The sequence below is a fragment of the Armigeres subalbatus genome, chromosome 2, assembly GCF_024139115.2.
Source record: "Armigeres subalbatus isolate Guangzhou_Male chromosome 2, GZ_Asu_2, whole genome shotgun sequence".
Classification (NCBI taxonomy): domain Eukaryota; kingdom Metazoa; phylum Arthropoda; class Insecta; order Diptera; family Culicidae; genus Armigeres; species Armigeres subalbatus.
The window spans coordinates 142,395,895-142,417,738 of record NC_085140.1 but is presented as its reverse complement, the minus strand read 5'-3'; the positions used below and the strand labels follow the sequence as shown (position 1 = coordinate 142,417,738).

Sequence of the window (21,844 nt, the reverse complement as noted above, 5' to 3'; positions counted from 1 at the left end):
TCCAAGGCTCTCATAGAACTCATCCTTCACGTAATCAGGCTTATCGTTCGTTGGGACATAGATGCTGATCAGGCCATAGTTGAAGAATTTGCCTTTCATTCTCAACACGCCAATGCGGTCGCTTATCGGCTTCCACCGGATAACACGCTTCAACTGCTTCCCGATAGTAGATGTGGTACTTGAATAAAGTGTTCGCTATGGGATCAACCGCCCGGAATTCCGACTTTCGAATCGTTGTCCTTTATTCATTGCCGTTGAATCAATCGGTTTGCTCTACTTTTGCCTTTCTTGATAACTGTAGAATCTTGGGTAGAGTACCTTACCAGGGTTGCGCTACCTACATCTCGTTGAAGGGGCTGCCTTCTCGATGCTGACACGATGCAGCATGGTGTGTCCGCACGTCATTTCAGGCAAAACTTCCCTCTGCCTCCGAGAGTACCTTTTCTTCGTTCCCTCGTTTTTACGCCGGTGGAGTTTTTCTTAGCTGCCCTTAGTTTTTTTATATCATGTTTTGGCGTGTAGCCGCTTCGAGCATTCGACTCCTGGTCTGGTATTTCTCATCTGCCGCTCTTTGGTACTCCACATCAAACCAATCTTTCCCCTTTTTGCCTGGTGGGGTATTCTATATTGCGGATCTTTTCAAAATTTTCCATTTTGCGAATTCCGCAAAGTTATTCCGCAGCTGTCAAAGTTCTACCGCCAGTTTGAAAATCTTCGAAACACTGAAACAAAATCCAGATATTTGGTGTTGTCATCTTAGAAAAAATCTAAGTAAAAGTATGAAGTAACATTTGCAGTAGTTTTTAGGTTGAACCGTAAAAGGGAAAGCTATAACGGGCTTGGTGGTCATATGGCTACCACTTCTGCCTCATACGCAGAAGGTCATGGGTTCAATCCCAGGCCCGTTCCATTCCTTCTACTTTGTATCTTTCCATATATTTCTCATGTTCTAGCAATCGCTAGAACTGGAAATGGGCTTGCATACCGTTTCCATCTTCTATCATTCACCTACAACTTTGACTATAGTTCTAGCAGGTAACTGTTAGAATTCGAAATGAGCGAAAAAGCTCGTTTCGGCATCCAATTAGAATATACCACCCTTTCATTACTATCACATTGGCAACCCGTTAACCAAGACGAACCTCTGCCATAGAACCCAACCCCCAGATTCCAATCAAATTCCGCATGAACTCGTGGCGAGTGCAGAGGTGTTCTCGGCTTGCAGTGGGCGAGTGATTGCATCAACGATTCCTTCCCATCCCCGATGACCGTGAGGACGTGGCCAGCGCCGTTATCGACCATTTAAAATAGTAGAGCTCTCGGACTGTGCACATTGAGGTTGGAGAGCAAATCCCATGCTTCCATCCATTGGTTCCCTGTGCAATTGCGATTGTTCTGGTTAATCACGGAGTAGCAACTACGAAATGCACGGTCGTCATGCTCATGCTCATGAACCGTAAAAGGGAAAGCTATCTCTGGAACAGCAATACCTTTGTGGCTGTTCTATTGACGCCTCGTGGACTTATTGCCACAATCAGTACTGGAAATAGTCGTGAACGTCATAAGACAGAGATCAGGCCCCTTTTTCTATTTCAAGGGACCAAATGAATGAATCGTGGGTTCTTTGATCAATTTCACATAAAGGCTGTCCTGAAAGGATGTTGTGCTTTATTTTAATAGATACTAGTCGACCCGGCAGACGTTGTCCTGCATAGTAGCCCGAGCAAAGGCAGATAACTGAAATGATAACAAACTGATAACACGCTAAGTTATCCTTATTATCGTTTTGATATTTAGTTATCAATCATGTGATTAACTGATAACTGAATAATAACAAATTTTATTATCAATACAAATTTACCATTTTCTTTAAAATTTCCCGTCGTTCATATATCGTGCTAAGCATTCTATTCTTTCAAACAAACTAACTTATTAGAACAACTTCCCGAAGGACATATTTTATGGTGGTCAACTCAATATGTGCAACACGAGGTAAAACTCTTCCAAATAAAAACTGCGTTTTTTTTTCTTAATCAGATTCACAATACAGATTAGGATTAAGGTTAAGGGGCAAGCCAGAGTAAACGCGACGTGCGATGCGACTCGACGCAACAGTGCAATTTGACAGCCTGTTTTCCATTCTCACCATAATGGCGGATGCTATAAAGAGTGTGACAAGAACAGTTTCCAAACACTGAACTAAAATTTTCTTCTAGGCAGACGATGATTTTCCCCGTTTTCCACTGATCTGTTGATTTGTTTATTTCTCTGTCAACAAATAATTTGCTTAGAGTTCATGTTTTCTTATTTGTTTTATACTATGCTTATTAATTTTACTTTCATTTCAGGTGTCGTTGAATAATGAAATATGAAAACCATACGTTGTAGTTGAATTAGTTCTTAACATGGTTTTGCAACTCCCGGAACATATGATCCAAGGTCATGTGCTCATTCAGGAATGGTGAATACTCTTGACTAACCGCCTACTTTGCAGGACAACGTCTATAAAAAAATGAGTCTGCATTTGCTTTGAGGCAATATATTCCCTAACGGCAATAGAATTCGTCTTGGGATCGTTCACATATATATATTGGGAGCGGAAAATTTAACTGCGAATGACGGATAATATAAGAATAATTCTTCCAGTTCCAATTATTGGAACGTTGTGATTTGGAGAAAAAATCATGCTCGCAATCATCAAATCGATCTAGAGTGCGGCGCTGCGATATGCTCAACTATTGACAGTTTGAACCTAGGTTTGAATGCAAAATACAAACCTGAGAAAGATTGTTATCTACAGTCAAACCTCCATGAGTCGATAGTTAAAGAACGGTCGACTCATGGAATATCGAGATGTTCCGAGATGTTCTCATAAAACAATTTTTAGTATGGAAAAAATTGCTTCCTTGAGTCGATATTAAGTCATACAACATAGATTCCTGGAGGTTCAACTGTATATAAATAAGAATGAGTTGCGGTTCCTGTTGTCACGATTTAACTAGCGAAAGGATTCTCCAAACAGCAACATTTTTTCATTGAATTATTCTTTCTGGTATCAGCAGTGTTTCACTGCGAAATACAAGGTTGTGGTTTGGTTTGAAACAATCCTATCACCGAAATCAATTTACAGTGTGACGCTGCTAGCAACGTTCATTTCATTTATTTAGTTAACATCTAAACAGATAACACTGAATCAACAATTTGACGCCACAATGCACGGTTCGAGGCCGCATCTCTCCATCCTCGGATACGCCCCACGCTCGCCAAGTCGTTCTGTACCTGGTCTGCCCATCTCGCTCGCTGCGCTCCACGCCGTCTCGTACCTGCCGGATCGGAAGCGAACACCATCTTTGCAGGGTTGCTGTCCGGCATTCTTGCAACATGTCCTGCCCATCGTACCCTTCCGGCTTTAGCTACCTTCTGGATACTGGGTTCGCCGTAGAGTTGGGCGAGCTCATGGTTCATTCTTCGCCGCCACACACCGTCTTCTTGCACACCGCCAAAGATGGTCCTAAGCACCCGTCTCTCGAATACTCCGAGTGCTTGCAAGTCCTCCTCGAGCATTGTCCATGTTTCATGTCCGAAGAGGACAACCGGTCTTATAAGCGTCTTGTACATGACACATTTGGATAAGAGGTGAGCCAGCCTAGGGCTGCAAACCTCTATAATAAAGATATAAAAAAAAAAATGACACATTTGGTGCGGTGGCGAATCTTTTTCGACCGCAGTTTCTTCTGGAGCCCGTAGTAGGCCCGACTTCCACAGATGATGCGCCTTCGTATTTCACGACTAACGTTGTTGTCAGCCGTTAGCAAGGATCCGAGGTAGACGAATTCCTCGACCACCTCGAAGGTATCCCCGTCTATCGTAACACTGCTCCCCAGGCGGGCCCTGTCGCGCTCGGTTCCGCCCACAAGCATGTACTTTGTCTTTGACGCATTCACCACCAGTCCAACTTTTGTTGCTTCACGTTTCAGGCGGGTGTACAGTTCTGCCACCTTTGCAAATGTTCGGCCGACAATGTCCATGTCATCCGCGAAGCAAATAAATTGACTGGATCTGTTGAAAATCGTACCCTGGCTGTTACACCCGGCTCTCCGCATGACACCTTCTAGTGCAATGTTGAACAACAGACACGAAAGTCCATCACCTTGTCTTAGTCCCCGGCGCGATTCGAACGAACTGGAGTGTTCGCCCGAAATCTTCACACAGTTTTGCACACCATCCACCGTTGCTTTGATCAGTGTGGTAAGCTTCCCAGGGAAGCTGTACTCGTCCATAATTTTCCATAGCTCTACGCGGTCTATACTGTCGTATGCCGCCTTGAAATCAATGAACAGATGGTGCGTTGGGACCTGGTATTCACGGCATTTTTGAAGGATTTGCCGTACAGTAAAGATCTGGTCCGTTGTCGAGCGGCCGTCAACGAAGCCGGCTTGATAACTTCCCACGAACTCGTTCACTAATGGTGACAGACGACGGAAGATGATCTGGGATATCACTTTGTAGGCGGCATTAAGGATGGTGATCGCTCGAAAGTTCTCACACTCCAGTTTGTCGCCTTTCTTGTAGATGGGGCATATAACCCCTTCCTTCCACTCCTCCGGTAGCTGTTCGGTTTCCCAGATTCTGACTATCAGTTTGTGCAGGCAAGTGGCCAGCTTTTCCGGGCCCATCTTGATGAGCTCAGCTCCGATACCATCCTTACCAGCTGCTTTATTGGTCTTTAGCTGTTGAATGGTATCCTTAACTTCCCTCAAGGTGGGGGCTGGTTGGCTTCCATCGTCCGCTGAACTGACGTAGTCATCTCCTCCGCTGCCTTGACTTTCACTGCCTGTACTCTCAGCGCCATTCAGATGTTCCTCGTAGTGCTGCTTCCACCTTCCGATCACCACACGTTCGTCCGTCAAGATGCTCCCATCCTTATCCCGGCACATTTCGGCTCGCGGCACGAAGCCTTTGCGGGATGCGTTGAGCTTCTGATAGAACTTGCGTGTATCTTGAGAACGGCACAGCTGTTCCATCTCCTCGCACTCCGCTTCTTCCAGGCGGCGTTTCTTCTCCTGGAAAAGGCGGGTCTGCTGTCTCCGCTTCCGTCTATAACGTTCCACGTTCTGCCGAGTACCTTGCTGCAGCGCGACCGCCCGCGCTGCGTCCTTCTCCTCCAGAATCTGTCTGCACTCTTCGTCGAACCAATCGTTCCGTAGACTTCGACCCATATACCCGACGTTGTTCTCCGCTGCGTCGTTAATGGCTGCTTTGACTGTATTCCAGCAGACCTCAAGAGGGGCCCCATCGAGCTCACCCTCTTCCGGCAACGCTGCCTCGAGATGCTGCGCGTATGCAGTGGCGACATCAGGTTGCTTCAATCGCTCTAGCTCGTACCGCGACGGTCGTCGGTACCGAACATTGTTGATGACGGATAGTTTTGGGCGCAGTTTGACCATCACCAGATAGTGGTCAGAGTCGATGTTAGCGCCACGATATGTCCTGACGTCGATAATGTCCATCAATCAGAACGTGGTCGATTTGTGATTCTGTCTGCAGTGGTGATATCCAGGTGTACCGATACGGGAGGCTGTGTTGGAAGTAGGTGCTGCGAATGGCCATATTCTTGGAGGCGGCGAAATCAATTAGTCGTAGGCCGTTTTCGTTCGTCAGCCGGTGAGCGCTGAACTTTCCAATAGTCGGTCTAAACTCCTCCTCTTGGCCAACCTGAGCGTTCAAATCTCCTATGATGATTTTGACGTCGTGGCTTGGGCAGCTGTCGTACTCACGTTCCAGCTGCGCGTAGAATGCGTCCTTATCATCATCAGTGCTTCCGGAGTGTGGGCTATGGACGTTGATTATGCTGAAGTTGAAGAACTGGCCTTTGATCCTCAACCTGCACATTCTTTCATTGATCGGCCACCACCCGATCACGCGCCTTTGCATATCGCCCATCACTATGAAAGCTGTTCCCAGCTCGTGTGTGTTGCCGCAGCTCTGGTAGATGGTATGATTACCTCTAAACGTTCGCACCATTGATCCCTTCCAACAAACCTCCTGCAGCGCTACGATGCCGAATCCACGGTCCTTGAGCACATCGGCGAGTATGCGTGTGCTCCCGATGAAGTTGAGAGATTTGCAGTTCCACGAACCGAGTTTCCAATCGCTAGTCCCTTTTCGTCGCAGTGGTCTTCGCCGATGGTTCCGGTCCGTACTCTCTTGTTGATTGTTCGTTGCTTATGATTTTTAAAGGCTGGCTTGCAGGGCCCCCCCTTCCCTGTCAGCATACGACCATAGTTCCCACCGGGGTTGGTTACCCGATCTTCCCTAAGGTTGCTCGTATCCCGGCCAGCACCGCGGGGAGGTAGGGATAGGAGTTGCTGGGTAAGAGGCTAAGGACCGCGAGATGGGGTCTATTTTATTCCTTCAGGTACGCGAAGTACCAATGGTACGCTTTACCCAGCATTTGCCGTGCCTGCTAGCAACGTTATGATTGACAATTAGTGAGAAAAACTAACCTGAGCAAAGATTGCCTAACCTGAGCAAGGATTGCCAGTATTTATATATTTATTCAATTGGTCACAAAAAAGTATTCAATAAAAATACGATGAAATGTATTTATCCTAATTGATTGTCGATTCGCTATTTTGAATTAAATTCGGTTATCATTTTTGTTATGTTGACTGGTAATTTAACCAAAATGATAACAATTCTAGTTATCAATATAACTGGATAATAAAGTTTGTTATCAATAAGTTATTCTGCATTGCACTCTGTCGAACCGACTGTTATTTACATAAAATGGTCATGTCATCATGATTTGATTATAAATAGTTTTCAGTAAACGCAAAATTGTAGAAACCGTATTGCTCTTCTCTTCTGCTCCTCAAGAAAGCGTAAGGGGTCGTTCAACAATGATGTCACAGGTTTTAGCGGGGGGAGGAAGTCTAATATGTTGTGACACTACATATACTAGGTATACACAAAAGCGTGACAGAAATCTAGAGGGGGTCTAGAAATCTAAGAAAAGTAGTGGACGTCATATTTGAATCGTCCCTAATTGGATGAGTGCCAAGAGACGACGCCGTACAATCACTCGATTCAAGTTCGAACCCAGTGAATGCCAACATTTTTTTCAATGCGTAACGAAGACGGCGAAGAAGATTAACTATTTTGGTTGATAAAACAGTGATGCCTGATAACTAAATGATAACAAAATTAGTTATTTGAGTAAATAACATGTATATCAAAATGTGTTATCAACTTGTTATCAGTGATAACTTAATTTATTTTCATTCAGTTATTCAAGGAACAAAAGTCTGGTATCATTTTTGTTATGTTGGCTGTTAATTCAGCCAAAATGATAACAAGTTCAGTTATCAAAATGTCCGATAACCGGATAATAGAATTTGTTATTAATTAGTTATTCATTTTTGCTCGGGAGGCGAGAATGCGCGTTGAAAACTGCTATATGCGAAATTCTCATTCGAATCATTATTTTAGTTTTTCACGATTTACTCAACATTATTAATGATTTTTACTTGAGGAAATATCATACAAACTTGTCGGAAACTATAGACACAATCCACGCACTTCTACACCAAGGGACCAAAATTTCAAACTAAAAATTAGGATCCAATATCTGTAGGACAGGAAAACACACATATTGAATTACAAGAAAAACATTTCTTCCACTGAAAAATGTTTTCGGAACATTGTTTAATAGCCAATCAAAGTAGCAGACTTTTAGTTTAAAAAAAGACTCCCTAATCATTTTTTTTACAAATGTGCTCTATCGCACCTATTTGGGTGAAAATGTATTGATGAATACGTAATTAAATACAGTTTTAAATGATCTTTTTGTGTGCACATTGCATTGCTTCGAAAATTTTAGTTCACATGAAATATTTGTACTTTAAAAACAGTGACATTGAAATGGTGTCGCGTTACGAAAATAGTCGTATAATTGATACTAGACAAAAGGTACAAACATTGGAAAAGTAATATTTCGGATTCTCTTAGTACTCGTCAAGAGCTTTCTTTTCGTGTATTAAGATCCAAAATCGGACCATTTTCCATGAAGTTACACTAGGTACAAAAATATGGTGTCGCGTTACGCGAATTGAATGTGCTTCTGTAATAAGGGATAAAATGCTTTCGGTTTATTGATACAGTATCACAATGGTTTCTTTCAAGTAATTTAGGGCTTGTACATGAATAGCGTAACAAAAAATTAGGGCTTGTACATGAAAAGCGTAACAAAATTGGGGGTGTAACGGGGTGTGTCATTTGGTAACTCTCCATACTACAAAAAATAGGTTACCATACAAAAATGTTACGGAGTGGTGGAAAATACCAAATGTTTGGTGTTTGGTGACCCCTTTGGGGTCGTCCGTTAATAAGTCTAGTGAAACTGAGTTTTTTCAGATAAATCGTGAGGCTTTTTAAACCTCTCACTTTTCCACGCAATATGCCACTCATATGAATAAACGTAACTAACAGTTTGCTGACGAACACGTTCTCCTTCTACCATGTCACGAACCGTCAAACTTGTTTGTGGATGCCAAGTATGATTCTATTTTTTTCAATGGTTCGTTTATTTGAAAGGCTCATCTGACGTGAAGCGTTACGGAGCCGCAGTTATGTTTTTTAATACAAGTTTTATCTTGATTTTTAAATATATTTTTAGCTTTGAGGAACCGAAAGACTCGTGTTTTCTTTTCTCCGTTTAATTTGATGATTTTTAATATTTTAGTTAATTTTCCTTTCGTTCGCTCTCACTAGCTCGGCATTTTTTATTCTTTGACCAAGATCGTCACAGCCGAGTACGTCAGCACTCAAAGAAGATGCCGTGAACATACGTCAATTTAGTCGATATTTCATCTTAAGAACTTTAACAGAGATTTTCACAGTCAATATCGGTGAAATAATTTAAGAGTGTTGGTCACCGGTAGTCGAAAATATTATAAATTGCGTCAGGCAAAAAACTTCACCAAACCAATGCAAGAATAAGGGCCTATCGAAAAAGGTTAACAGAGAGTTGCTGAGTGACAAATTGAAAAAAAAATATTTCCATTTTATGTTACTCGAGATGAACCAGCATTGGGCTTGACAAGACATATTATATCAGGCATCCTAATGAACTTCGCTTTGACCTGAATGAATAGACAATAATAAGACAATTAATTTACACCACGATATAAACACTATTTTCAAAATTGAGTATTCATTTTCTGAGTAGTGTTGACGATTGCGTAAAGATTGAAAATGTAGTTAAAAGTAGTACACTCAGGGCACGACGCATACGTTCTTGTGATAAACATTGGTTGAGACATGAGACGTATTCCAATCTTTACGGAAATAAATGAAAAGTTGAAAACAGACAACGTTCCAGTAGAAACGTAGAATAAAAAACGATAGAAATATTCCTCTTCAACATTGCTGAGCTTCTTGGGCCGTCTATTTATTATTATTATTTATTTGATCAGACTAAGGCCGAAGTGGCCTGTGCGGTATGTAAGAGTCTTCTCCATTCGGCTCGGTCCATGGCTACACGTCGCCAACCACGCAGTCTACGGAGGGTCCGCAAGTCATCTTCCACCTGATCGATCCACCTTGCCCGCTGCGCACCTCGTCTTCTTGTGCCCGTCGGATCGTTGTCGAGAACCATTTTCACCGGGTTACTGTCCGACATTCTGGCTACGTGCCCGGCCCATCGCAGTCGTCCGATTTTCGCGGTGTGAACGATGGATGGTTCTCCCAACAGCTGATGCAATTCGTGGTTCATTCGCCTCCTCCACGTACCGTCCGCCATCTGCACCCCACCATAGATGGTACGCAGCACTTTCCTTTCGAAAACTCCAAGTGCGCGTTGGTCCTCCACGAGCATCGTCCAGGTCTCGTGTCCGTAGAGGACTACCGGTCTAATTAGCGTTTTGTAGATTGTCAGTTTGGTACGGCGGCGAACTCTATTCGATCGGAGCGTCTTGCGGAGTCCAAAGTACGTACGATTTCCAGCCACTATGCGTCTCCGAATTTCTCTGCTGGTGTCATTTTCGGCAGTCACCAGTGAGCCCAAGTACACAAATTCTTCTACCACCTCGATTTCGTCACCACCGATGCCAACTCGCGGTGGGTGGCTCACATTGTCTTCTCTTGAACCTCTTCCTATCATGTACTTCGTCTTCGACGTGTTGATGACTAGTCCGATCCGCTTAGCTTCCCTCTTCAGTCTGATGTAGGCTTCCTCCATCTTCTCAAAGTTACGTGCCATAATATCTATGTCGTCGGCGAAACCAAATAGCTGGACGGACTTATTGAAAATTGTACCACTCGTGTTAATCCCTGCTCTTCGTATTACCCTTCCAAAGCGATGTTGAATAGCAAACACGAAAGACCATCACCTTGCCGTAACCCTCTGCGGGTTTCGAAGGGACTCGAGAATGCCCTGAAACTCGAACTACGCACATCACCCGATCCATCGTCGCTTTGATCAACCGTGTCAGTTTATCCGGAAAACCGTGTTCGTGCATTAGCTGCCATAGCTGGTCCCGATCGATTGTATCATATGCGGCTTTGAAGTCGATGAATAGATGATGTGTGGGCACGTTGTATTCGCGGCATTTCTGCAGTACTTGGCGAATGGCGAACACCTGGTCCGTGGTGGAGCGTTCGCCCATAAAACCCGCCTGGTACTGCCCCACGAACTCCCTTGCAGTTGGTGCTAGTCGACGGCATAAAATTTGGGAGAGTACCTTGTAGGCGGCGTTCAGCAATGTGATTGCGCGGTAGTTGCTACAATCCAGCTTATCGCCCTTTTTGTAGATGGGACACACGACACCTTCCATCCACTCCTGCGGCAAAACTTCCTCCTCCCAAATCTTGGTAATGACCCAGTGCAGCGCTCTAGCCAGTGCCTCACCACCGTGTTTAAATAGCTCTCCTGGTAGTTGGTCAACCCCAGGGGCTTTGTTGTTCTTGGGCCGTCATCACCTTTCAAAATGGTTAATGTAGAAAAAAGGCAATATAGAACTTTTCAGTGTGAAAATACTCACTTCTAGGGGGATCGATCGTCTGACCACGTACTTAAAAACCTATCCGGGTCATACTTGGGTGTGACTAATATAAAAATAGGAAAACCCATTACCATTTAATTTGTTTCTAAAACTGAATATGTGATACGAATGGAATTGGTTCAGTTCTATATTTGTGCCGGTTAGTCCCTCAAACTTTAATAACTGAAACTACAGATCGTAACCACCAACTCGAACTACATTCAACGATAGATAATGTGATAATATTCTGTGTCGAATATAACATGTCGCATCGAAATCGGCTGAAATTACGTATTCTATCAACGATAAACACGTTTGCGTAACGCGACACCATTTGCAGGAGACTGTTTGTCGATCAGCGTAACGCGGCGGTGTTCATATCAATTCCGTTATTTTCATTATAATTTCCGTTTTTTCCTGCGATTTTAATTCACAACCTCATTTCTGTTGATGTATACGAGAAATGCTTAGAATAAATCGAGACTCCAAACCGTATACCAGAGCTGAAAAACGCAATTGCATTTCAAAATGCGAAAAAGTGCAATTCAGCGATGGTGTCGCGTTACGAAATGCAGCGCGTTATATTTATCATATTCAAAGCGAAAAATATCAAAATGAATATTCTATCAGAAAGGAAATTTAGTGAGGATAATTTTACACCTGTTTAATCATATGTCCCCGAGGCTAATTTTCGAAAGCAGACCTAATTTCTCGCTGAAAATCGGCTCCTCATGGTGTCGCGTTACGCTGAAATGTGACTATAACGAACGTAGCTGCTGAAGGAATGAAGAAAATCCATCCAGCCGTTTTCGAGTTATGCGGATACGAACACAGACCACTTCATGTTTATTATATAGAAGAAGAAGATATGAGGAGGGGCCCTCCTTAGCCGTGCGGAAAGACGCGCGGCTACAAAGCAAGACCATGCTGTGGGTGGCTGGGTTCGATTCCCTGTGCCGGTCTAGACAATTTTCGAATTGGAAATTCTCGACTTCCTTGGGCATAAAAGTTTCATCGTGTTAGCCTCATAATATATGCATGCAGAAATGGTAACTTGGCTTAAAAACCTCGCAGTTAATAACTGTGGAAGTGCTAATTGAACACTAAGCTGTCCCAGTGGGGGATGTAATGCCAATGAAGAAGAAGAAGAAGAATGAGAAGAATAGTGACTAGTCGATAAATTTATCATACTCCTTTGATTCACCGAGTTCAAAGTGGTAATAAAAACAAGAATAAAGCAGATATTGCACACTTTCCTGTCCTGTCACGGAACAAATATTTTTGAAGATTTTTGTAGCATGTCATTCATTGTTCACATTTCTATAGATATTGAAAGGGGCAGATATGTAAACATCGCGTGACACCTCTCATTGAAAATGAGAAACTGTAGTACTGGCCTTCGAATTGTTAGCCGAGCTTATGAGCAAATTGCTCTGCAAATCTTAAACACCACCAGTGGTCAGAGACGACATTTGGGCCTGGGAAGGTCTTCACATCTATGACACCGTCCACCAAAACATGATCGATTTGAGAACACGCAGGGCCTGCGTGATACTTGTAGCTTTTTTATAGAGATTTAACAAACCATCCTGTAAAACCGCATCACATCCTCGCAGCCCTTACTCTAGATGATGTCAGAACGATAACAGTGCCCAGGCTACACTACTAGCTAAGCTCGCAACCCTTATGCTATGTTTAGACAAGGCAAGTGAATTGAGCAAGTCAAAAGATATTTTAGTTACCAGATAAAGATTGTCGCTGTCCGGAACATCTTTTGCTGGCGAGGATAGGGGATCTAAATGTCAATGAAGGAAAAATACATACGATTTGACAGTTAGATACCACACATGTTTCGGACAGCAGAACAAAGGGAACCGAAGCGACAATCTTTATCTGGTACTGTGGGGCATCGAAATCCGTACACTCAAGCACCTTAGTATATGAAAAAGTCATTAGAAAATAGGAATCGAATGTAAATAAAACGTTTGTCATTGACACAGGATTTTTTTTTTTTTTTTTTTATTCTTTATTTAGGTGTTTTTTTAATTCTAGATTAAGTTCAACACCGATTGACACAGGAGCATGGAGGCTTCTACTTTTGAAATGTTTCGCATTTACTCATTCAAAACTACGAAAAACGTGATAAAATAATGAATAAAATCAACTACTCCTGACTCGAAATCCGTCCACCGTGGACGAGCATCGAATCAAAGGATCAAAATCCGTACAGCTATTTTTTGCCTTAATATTTAAATTGAAGCAACCTGATTAACTAAACTACCACTGTAAATAGTTCGATACGCACCTTGAGAAGCGATCCATTCGACTTGTATTCTGCTTATCTTATGTAATTATTCGCAATTAGCAATTAAAACATAGTTACTTTTGGAGCAATTATGCTCTAGCCGAAAACAAAATGGCGGCAAAAACTCCGCGTTTGGTGGGTGGCGATTTGTTTTTGATTTTTTTTTTGTTTTAATTTCAAAGCCTTCTTCCCATTTCTATGCCCTAAAAGCTTTCTGTCAAGAATCTGAACAAGATAAGATAAATTATTTCTACATTAATTAGGGTAAATGATCCAATAGTGGAGGAACTAAGCGCGTTCCAACACTATTAATTTCCCCAGAAAAATAACAAATCTTATTCCACTTACCTTTGATATGTATCCGAAGGCTCTACGCTTCTATTTCTATAAGAAAATGCTTCCGTTTGAAAAGAAATCATAATTTCAACCTAAAATCAAAACTCCAATTATTGGTACAGTGTTCCGATAGTTGCGATATTTTTTAATCTTTGTTCCTATAGTTGCGAATCCCATTGTTTTCTTACGGGACTCGCAACTATAGGAACACTACCGCAACTATTGGTGCACAGACGGAAAAATATTAAGGTATTTTGATGATATTTACCAATTTAAAAGAGCTAGTCAAGATGTTTTGGTTCCGTTCGGGTACTGATTGATTAACTAATTGATTGACAATGTGGGTTGCTGCGTTTGATTTGTGAATTTTGAGTATACCATACTACCGCAACTATAGGAACACCCACGACTAACGGAACTTTTACCCTACCTTTAACCCCCTTTAATTGATTGATATTTCACGAGGTGGATGGATTTCGGTGCTGTACGGATTTCGGTCCCGCACGATAACTAAAATATCTTTTAGCAAGTCGCTTGAATCAAAAGATATTTTAGTTACTAGATAAAGATTGTCGCTGTCGTCGCTGTCCGGAACATCTTTTGCTGGCGAGGATAGGGGAGCTAAATGTCAAAGAAGAAAAATCCATACGATTTGACAGGTATGTACCACACATGTTCCGACAGCAGAACAAAGGGAACCGAAGCGACAATCTTTATCTAGTAACTAAAATATCTTTTGTGTAAACACCTTAATTCAATTCACTTGAACGAAAAGAAAGTTGAACATGTTCAACTTTTGGCAAGTCAATTGAATCTAACTGAGTTGTTCAATTCAATTGCCCTGTCAAAAAGTAGCATTAGCTGGCGGTCGGTTGTCATCGGCAGACCCGTGAAAGCGTGAAGGCTCCGTCAGACGTTGCAAGCAAATCACTCGTGCGAGCGAATGATTTCTGAGAGCACTCGCAATTGCAGTCACACGTAGCAGTTTTTTACTTTAAGCAAATGACAGATTTACTCTCATGCAAATATAAACAAAAACGAAAAACTTGTTTTTCGGCAACAAAATCTAATTTCATTCCTATTTTTGCAGTGCAACTCTGCCACCTGAAAACGTTATCACTTTTGCGAGCGAAAAATTTGCTGGTGCTGCACTAGCAAGCGCAATTTCGTTTCTGCGAGTTGAAGATTTTTAACGCTTAGCAGTCACACATTAAGGTGATGATGATGATGATGATGATGATGATGATGGTCCCGCCACATACCCCTACAAAGGTTTGAGCTAGACGATTTATCTTTAAGATAATTAATAATGATCAATTTTAATCAGATTTGGCAAACAATAAACGATCCGATTATTTCCACAGATATAAATGACATTAAAATATAACATCGCTATACAGCAAAAAACATAAGTTAGTAAAAAGAAACAGTTGAATTCCACCACAGAGTTTTGCAAGCATCATCAGTGGTACAGCGAGCCCGATTAAGTTACAAAACTTGTGATACCTCTCGCATGATGCCAAAAGTTTCGTCAAGAAGCGCGTACTCAAACTATTCTCGCTAGTTCCAATCCCTTTAATTTTCTCGAAATAATTCAAAACTTGTGTTACCTCTCCGTAGATACCAAAAGTCTCGATAAAATCGCGTTCTATCTGAGAGCTCACTACTTTTCATAGTATCCTTCAAACAGTTCCAAATGTTTCAAGTATTGATCATAAAATCGTAAAAAGTCATTTATACCTGTATTCGCGCGCGATTCTCAAACATTTGTAGACTACACAAAAGAATGTAAAAATACAAGTCAATAAATAAAATACCATCATCATCATCGAGGCGAACAAAAATAGTCTATAAGCGCCCTAATGAAATAAAAAATCATTTACATTGTTCAAGAAAAGATATCCGTTATCACAAACTTCGTCAAGATACACAATTAGTCAATACCAAAACTTAAATATATGACTGTTTAAAAACAGCTTTTACGTGTGAAATACAAACTCTCTTGAACTGTGATAGTGTCCTTGCACGCTTGATGTGTATAGGCATCGAATTGAATACGTTTATTCCTTTATAAAACAATGAATTTTGTGAAGCTCCATACAAAAAATAAGGTGTTCTTATTTCAACCGCGTTTCTAGTATTATATCTATGAATGTCACTTCCTCTTTCAATTCGATTACACAAAGCAATCCATTTATTATTTTGAAAATGAACACCATAGTTAAATAAACAATTCTTTGCTTCACTGATAACCATTGTAAAGCGTCCAACAAAAAGGAGGAGGAAGTGAATCTATTACATCTCAAAATCAAGCGCATAACTTTATTTTGCAAACGCTGTAACCTCGATATTTGTGTTTCATTGGCCAGAAATAAAATGGAGGCGCAAAAGTCCAGGTGAGGAGAGATGATTGATTTGTACAACTGTATTTTACTCGCAACAGTTAATTCGTTTTTAATCGACATATAATTCCATACTTCTTGGCTATTTGGTGGTGAAGGTGGGTTGAGTACCAAAACAAAGCTTTGATAGTATTGGTACAGTAAAAACTTTCATATACTGTAGTAGTATTGGTGTCGTATTTATAAAAAACAAAGAATATTAGTAGGGTGGTTCAAAAAACGACCCAGCACCATCACGCTCACTCGATTCCGTCCCATGCTCCGAGTGTCCTAAAAAACCGATTTGAACAAAAACTGGTTGAGCGCAACCCGGTTCAAGTTTGTATGAAAACTAGAATGGGAAACTAAACCTTTTATTACACTGATTACGGCGCTTTCCCTCCAAACGCTGGCGAAAAGAGAACCCACATTGCTGAAAGCAACATATCAGAGACTTCAGTGAACGAAAACCGCACCGCAGGAAAGATCCATTGATTACGTAACGCAAATATAGCATTTTATACTCACCCTTATGTCACACTTTTTGTATGAAGTATCTGCCCCTGGTACGATAGTGTAGACTAGACTAGACTAGAAGTATCTGCCCCTGGTGCGATAGATATCACAGACAAATTCTGGGTATTTTGTTGAATTGCACGTTTCACTGATGCCTTCTGAGAAGCCTAATTATCATGCGAAAGAATCGCAACCTCGATTAAAATCGACTCCCAACTATTGGAACGACCATTCAATATGGATTGTCTATGGAGTTGAAGCTCTTAAATATTTCATCCCGTCATATGGTCTCCCCACTCGCCATCGCCCAATGACGGAGTGCCAGAATCAGAATAATGTTAAATTCAACCTTGCCATATCAACTGTCATACAAACCTGAAACGACCTGCGCACGGTAAGCCTACTCAAACCAGCCCAAACCATTGGATGACACCCAAATTATAAATCATAATCAACTGAGCGTGGCGAAGCAAAATTATTTTTTGAGCCACCCTACTTATTAGTTTGCTGCTGCCGGTGCCGGTGCACCGCGGTGTTTACATTCACTCCACGATCAGTTTTTAATCGTTTTTTTCGAGCAAATCTAGCAGTTCATACTAAGTTTTCGGTTCAAATAAGTGACTGATTTCAAAAAGTGGTGTTTAATTTGCATTCTATCAACATTTCGGGCTACTCATGTGTGGAAAAGTGAGTAAAAACTTGATTATTCCAATGCCCTTTGAGAAGAAGTGAAGTGCAGTGATGAAACCAACAAATCGCGGACGGCTATTAAATTGGCACGAAACTGCTAATTTATGCTACAATTCGAGCCGGAATACATAGGATTCATTGAAGAAACATGTTCATTATCACGGGAAGTAAGGAAATATGCTGTGAACAGGTTAGTAATTTGAATAATTAACTTTTGTTCGATGCTGTTCGATGCATTCGAATGTTGGTGGGCGAGGAGTGCAGGAGGTATTGGGTTGGCCCGTGGAAGGTCCGGTGCCATATTAGCTGCCATCTTGGTACTCTTCCAACTATGTCCTTAATGCTGTCCAATGAGCAGCTCGAAGAAGCTCAAAGTTGTTCCCGTCCTGCTCGTTCTTTTTTGTCAACAAATGGGCATGAGCAGGACAGGAAGAAACTTCGAGCTACTTCAAGCTCTTATTGGACAGCACTATTGCAAGCGAGCGTTTGCTTACGAGTTGTAATTTGTTTGCATGCAATCACTTTCAGTGTAGTCAGACAGGCAAATTTTTGACAGTCACTTTCTGCGAGAAAAATGCTCTTTGCGAGTGATTTGCTTGCAACGTCTGACGGCACCTTGAGAATTGGGACTTGCGAGGATCAGAGCTATGTTTGTCGTCCCTTCCCAGATGTTAACTCACCATTTCGTAGCCATAATAGAATAACGTTGGTATTTTGAACGTCTGAATATTAGACTTTTGGCTTAGTTTGTTGCATAAAGGTGGAGGGACCTTCCTAAAATTACGTAACGCTATAGGGGAGATAGGGAATCAGGCCGAGCGTTACGATCCACACAAAAAAAATTAAACCTTTTTTACAAAAAATGTTTCGAGGGGGAGGGTGAGGGTCTAAAATTTAGCGTTACGTAATTTGTGAAAGAACCCTTATAAATTTAATTATAAAAGAGGCAGATGAAAAATGATTACTATTTTTTAGGATAGCTGAATTTAAAAACACGCAAAAAATAGCCAAAAATCCGATATGATATAACAGATGTTCAAAACATCTAATTTTCAAATGATAATCACAGCGCCGATGTTTGGGTGCTTGCGTGCTCGTCTAAGTTCGATACCGTGGATCACATTTACAAAGAATTTGTCAGACTGTTCTTCGGATCATAGAGGCGTTGCTCCCAACTCATAGATTGATAGTTTCCACACAGACAACCAGACGTAACAGCTTGAACATTTAGCTGAAAAATCCATCGCTCAACTCCTCTACCACCACCTTGCGAGCATGTTACACGAAACAATGTTTCGTATGACATTGTCACCAGAAGGCGCTAGAGTGAAATGTCAAACTCGAAGGATTACGACGCTAGCGCCTCTGGTTGTGAAAGGCGTAATCAATCAAATTCAAATTGATCGTTGAAGTCATGGTCGATGGTAATTTCTCTAGTGTTACGTCTGTTTGTCTGTGGTTTCCATATGTAGAGTTCAGGAGTGGAAATTATCTTCCTAACCCCGATCAGGGTTAAGTACTCGAGAATAAACAAGCTAATGGAAAAGAAAGCAGTATAAAATAAAAATATTATGATGCTGATCGCAATAGTCATAAACACTAGCGGTATATTTGTCACTATTTGGCATTGCTGAAAAGTGGCGACCCTACTTCTAAATTGTGCTAGACAGTCAATTTCATCGTACGCAAAGCGGCCGAAACCATGCATGTGAACCAAACAGCGTCGATGATGATGTGTGGAAAGATTTATGTGCCCTCTGACGTTCAAGTGAAGATGTTTATACCTACATAGTCACACATATTCCAGAATGATGAATCTAATGAGCAAGCCGGAGCGTGCTGCATTCCCAACTGGCGTCTGCGGCGGTGATTGATTGATGTTGAGATCCCATAATATTGCAGCTCTGTACTTATAAATGTTCAGACTGCAGGTTTTGTACAGATGTATGATTTATACTGTTTAATGATTTGATTAATGTTTCTGTACAAGATTAGCGTTTTGGGATAACAAACAAGCCACGTCTAAATTAGCTATAAAGATAGGTAATAAAAGTAGTTAACAAGAACCTATTGTGATGAAGATCATAATCTCCCTAATTTAGAAATAAATGTACGCTATTTTTGTTTCAACCCGTGAATTACATGCGTCATAACAATTTGCTATTTTTGTATTTTTTTCAGACCTTGTCAATGGCATGTACTATTCGAACCACCAACGGACAGAAGCACTCAGCTCAAGGCCCTCTCCGCCGCAACCGCCAGATCCTCACATCGTGACGTCAATGTCAAAGAACGCTACAGTGCGGCGGGGTGATCCAGCCTTTCTGAGCTGTGTCGTCGAAAATCTGGGCAAATACACCGTGTCCTGGATATCACAAAGTGATCTGCGAATACTCACAATAGATCGCGTTACGTACACCGCAGACGAGCGGTTCCAGTCCCTGCACAGTGCGGACACGAACGAGTGGATTCTGCACATCAAATGGACCGAGCGGAAAGACACCGGTATCTACGAGTGCCAGATTTCCACGATGCCTGTGAGGAGTTTAGCGCTCTATCTGATCGTACTAAGTGAGTTAAACCAGTTAAACTAATAGCCCATGCATGAGTTCTAATATGAGCGCTTAAATCGCCACGCGGACAGAAATAGACATTTGTTTGTGGTGATTTATGTGTCGTTATGCCTAATAATAAGCCAAACGGTTTCAACGTACGCAAGTCACTGGCGATCAGGTGGCATTTATTTGAAACTAAAATTTTTAAGTGGTTTTAGCTAACGGTCAACGTCAACCACACAACAAACAATGTGATCATTTGTAAATTTGTTGAAATCTGCTGTGGAAAGGTATGTGACATGACATTAAATTTCAAACGATTGCTTACTATCATTAAGACAATAGGATCTGATACCAATTCGACGAACTTTCTCCGTTTTACAAAACGTTCGATTCTAAGTATTCCAATTGTAGACAGTTGAATCTTGTGGAAGGCGAACATTGTGAATCAGAAGAACATGATTTGTTGCCGAGTAACTGAGTGCAGTTGGACGACTTGGCCCCCATCAAGGACACCAGGCGTTGGGGTGCGCTAAAAACAAGACTTCCATGAGAAAAATAAAAAAATATTAGTTACGCGGTCAAATAATTGTCAACGAGTATCATAAGAAAAAATATGAATGTATTGAATTCGAAAAAAATTTAAAAGTCATCAATATTGCGTGAACTGGATAAGTTCAATTTTTTGTTGTTATTGGCCAATCTTCCAAGTTCTTCCGGAGCCATAATGTTTCACAACAGTGAGGGCAAATTAATTTATTAATTTACAAATTTATTGGTTGGTTATTCTTATTGGCATCCCTTACATTGAACGGTTGAATGTGCAAAGATGATCCATAAAAAAATGAAAAACGATCCGTAAATAACATCTGAATGTTCCATAAAACGCTACCATAAATCCATAAAATAGTAAAAAAAATAGATCGGGAGTATCCATAAAGAATAATTTTAGGATCCATAACTACGCTAAAACTACGGGGCCCTCCTTAGCCGTGCGGTAAGCCGCGCGGCTACAAAGCAAGACCATGCTGAGGGTGGCTGGGTTCAGGCAATTTTCGGATTGGAAATTGACTCGACTTCCCTGGGCATAAAAGTATCATCGTGTTAGCCTCATGATATACGAATGCAAAATAGTAACCTGGCTTAGAAACCTCGCAGTTAATAACTGTGGAAGTGATTAATGAATACTAAGCTGCGAGGCGGCTCTGTCCCAGTGTGGGGATGTAATGCCAATAAGAAGAAGAAGAAGAACTACGCTAAAATATTGCATTTAATAGGAAAATATGTTCTTTTACACATGGTCAAGAAAAACAATAACATTCTTTTTAAGAAAATTAGTTTGGACTTCTTAGTGGAATGTCTTCACTTGCCATAAGACGAGTTTGTACAATCCCATTTAATTCCACCACTTAATTGTACCTTGACAGATACGTATTTCGACCTCAACAGTAAGGTCGTCTTCAGTGTCTCGAACTTGACTTGACTTAGTCGACTTGTACAAACTCGTCTTATTATGAGTGAATAACATTCTTGCTATTTTTCCATGAACGTATGACAAATGATTCATAAATTTTTGAAAAATGATCCATAAAAAAATGTATTTTGATCCATAAAACATAAAAATTTGCGCTTTTTTCGTGATGATGATCCATAATTTCAATCATATGATCCATAGTTTTGGTATTATGATCTATAAATTTAAACATATGATCTATAACGCTTAGAAAGAAGGCCAATTAAACTTTATTAATTCTAGACCAACATTTGAAAAGGGCGTAACAGCCAAAATGTATTCCTTCTGGTTCTTCGTCTACATATAAAGCTCTATATGTGGACGAAGAATCAGAAGGAATAATTTTTGGCTGTTTCGCCCTTTTCAAATGCTGGTATAGAATTGATCCACACACTTTTTGAAATTTATGGGTCATATATCAAAATTTGTGGAGTTTTATGGATCAAAATATGTTTTTTATGGATCATTTTTCAAAGATTCATAGAACATTTGGCTTACATTCATGA

At 41.1% G+C, this 21,844-nt stretch overlaps 1 protein-coding gene across 1 annotated transcript in view; it reads left to right on the top strand.

Annotated features, from left to right (window-relative positions):
* LOC134215206 (zwei Ig domain protein zig-8-like) overlaps window positions 1-21,844 on the top strand; it is a 68,541-nt gene that overhangs the window by 17,768 nt on the left and 28,929 nt on the right. Inside the window, exon 3 of the mRNA XM_062694433.1 lies at window positions 19,452-19,841. Within this exon, the coding sequence (XP_062550417.1) occupies window positions 19,452-19,841 (390 nt within the window). The remainder of the gene's footprint in view (window positions 1-19,451; window positions 19,842-21,844) is intronic.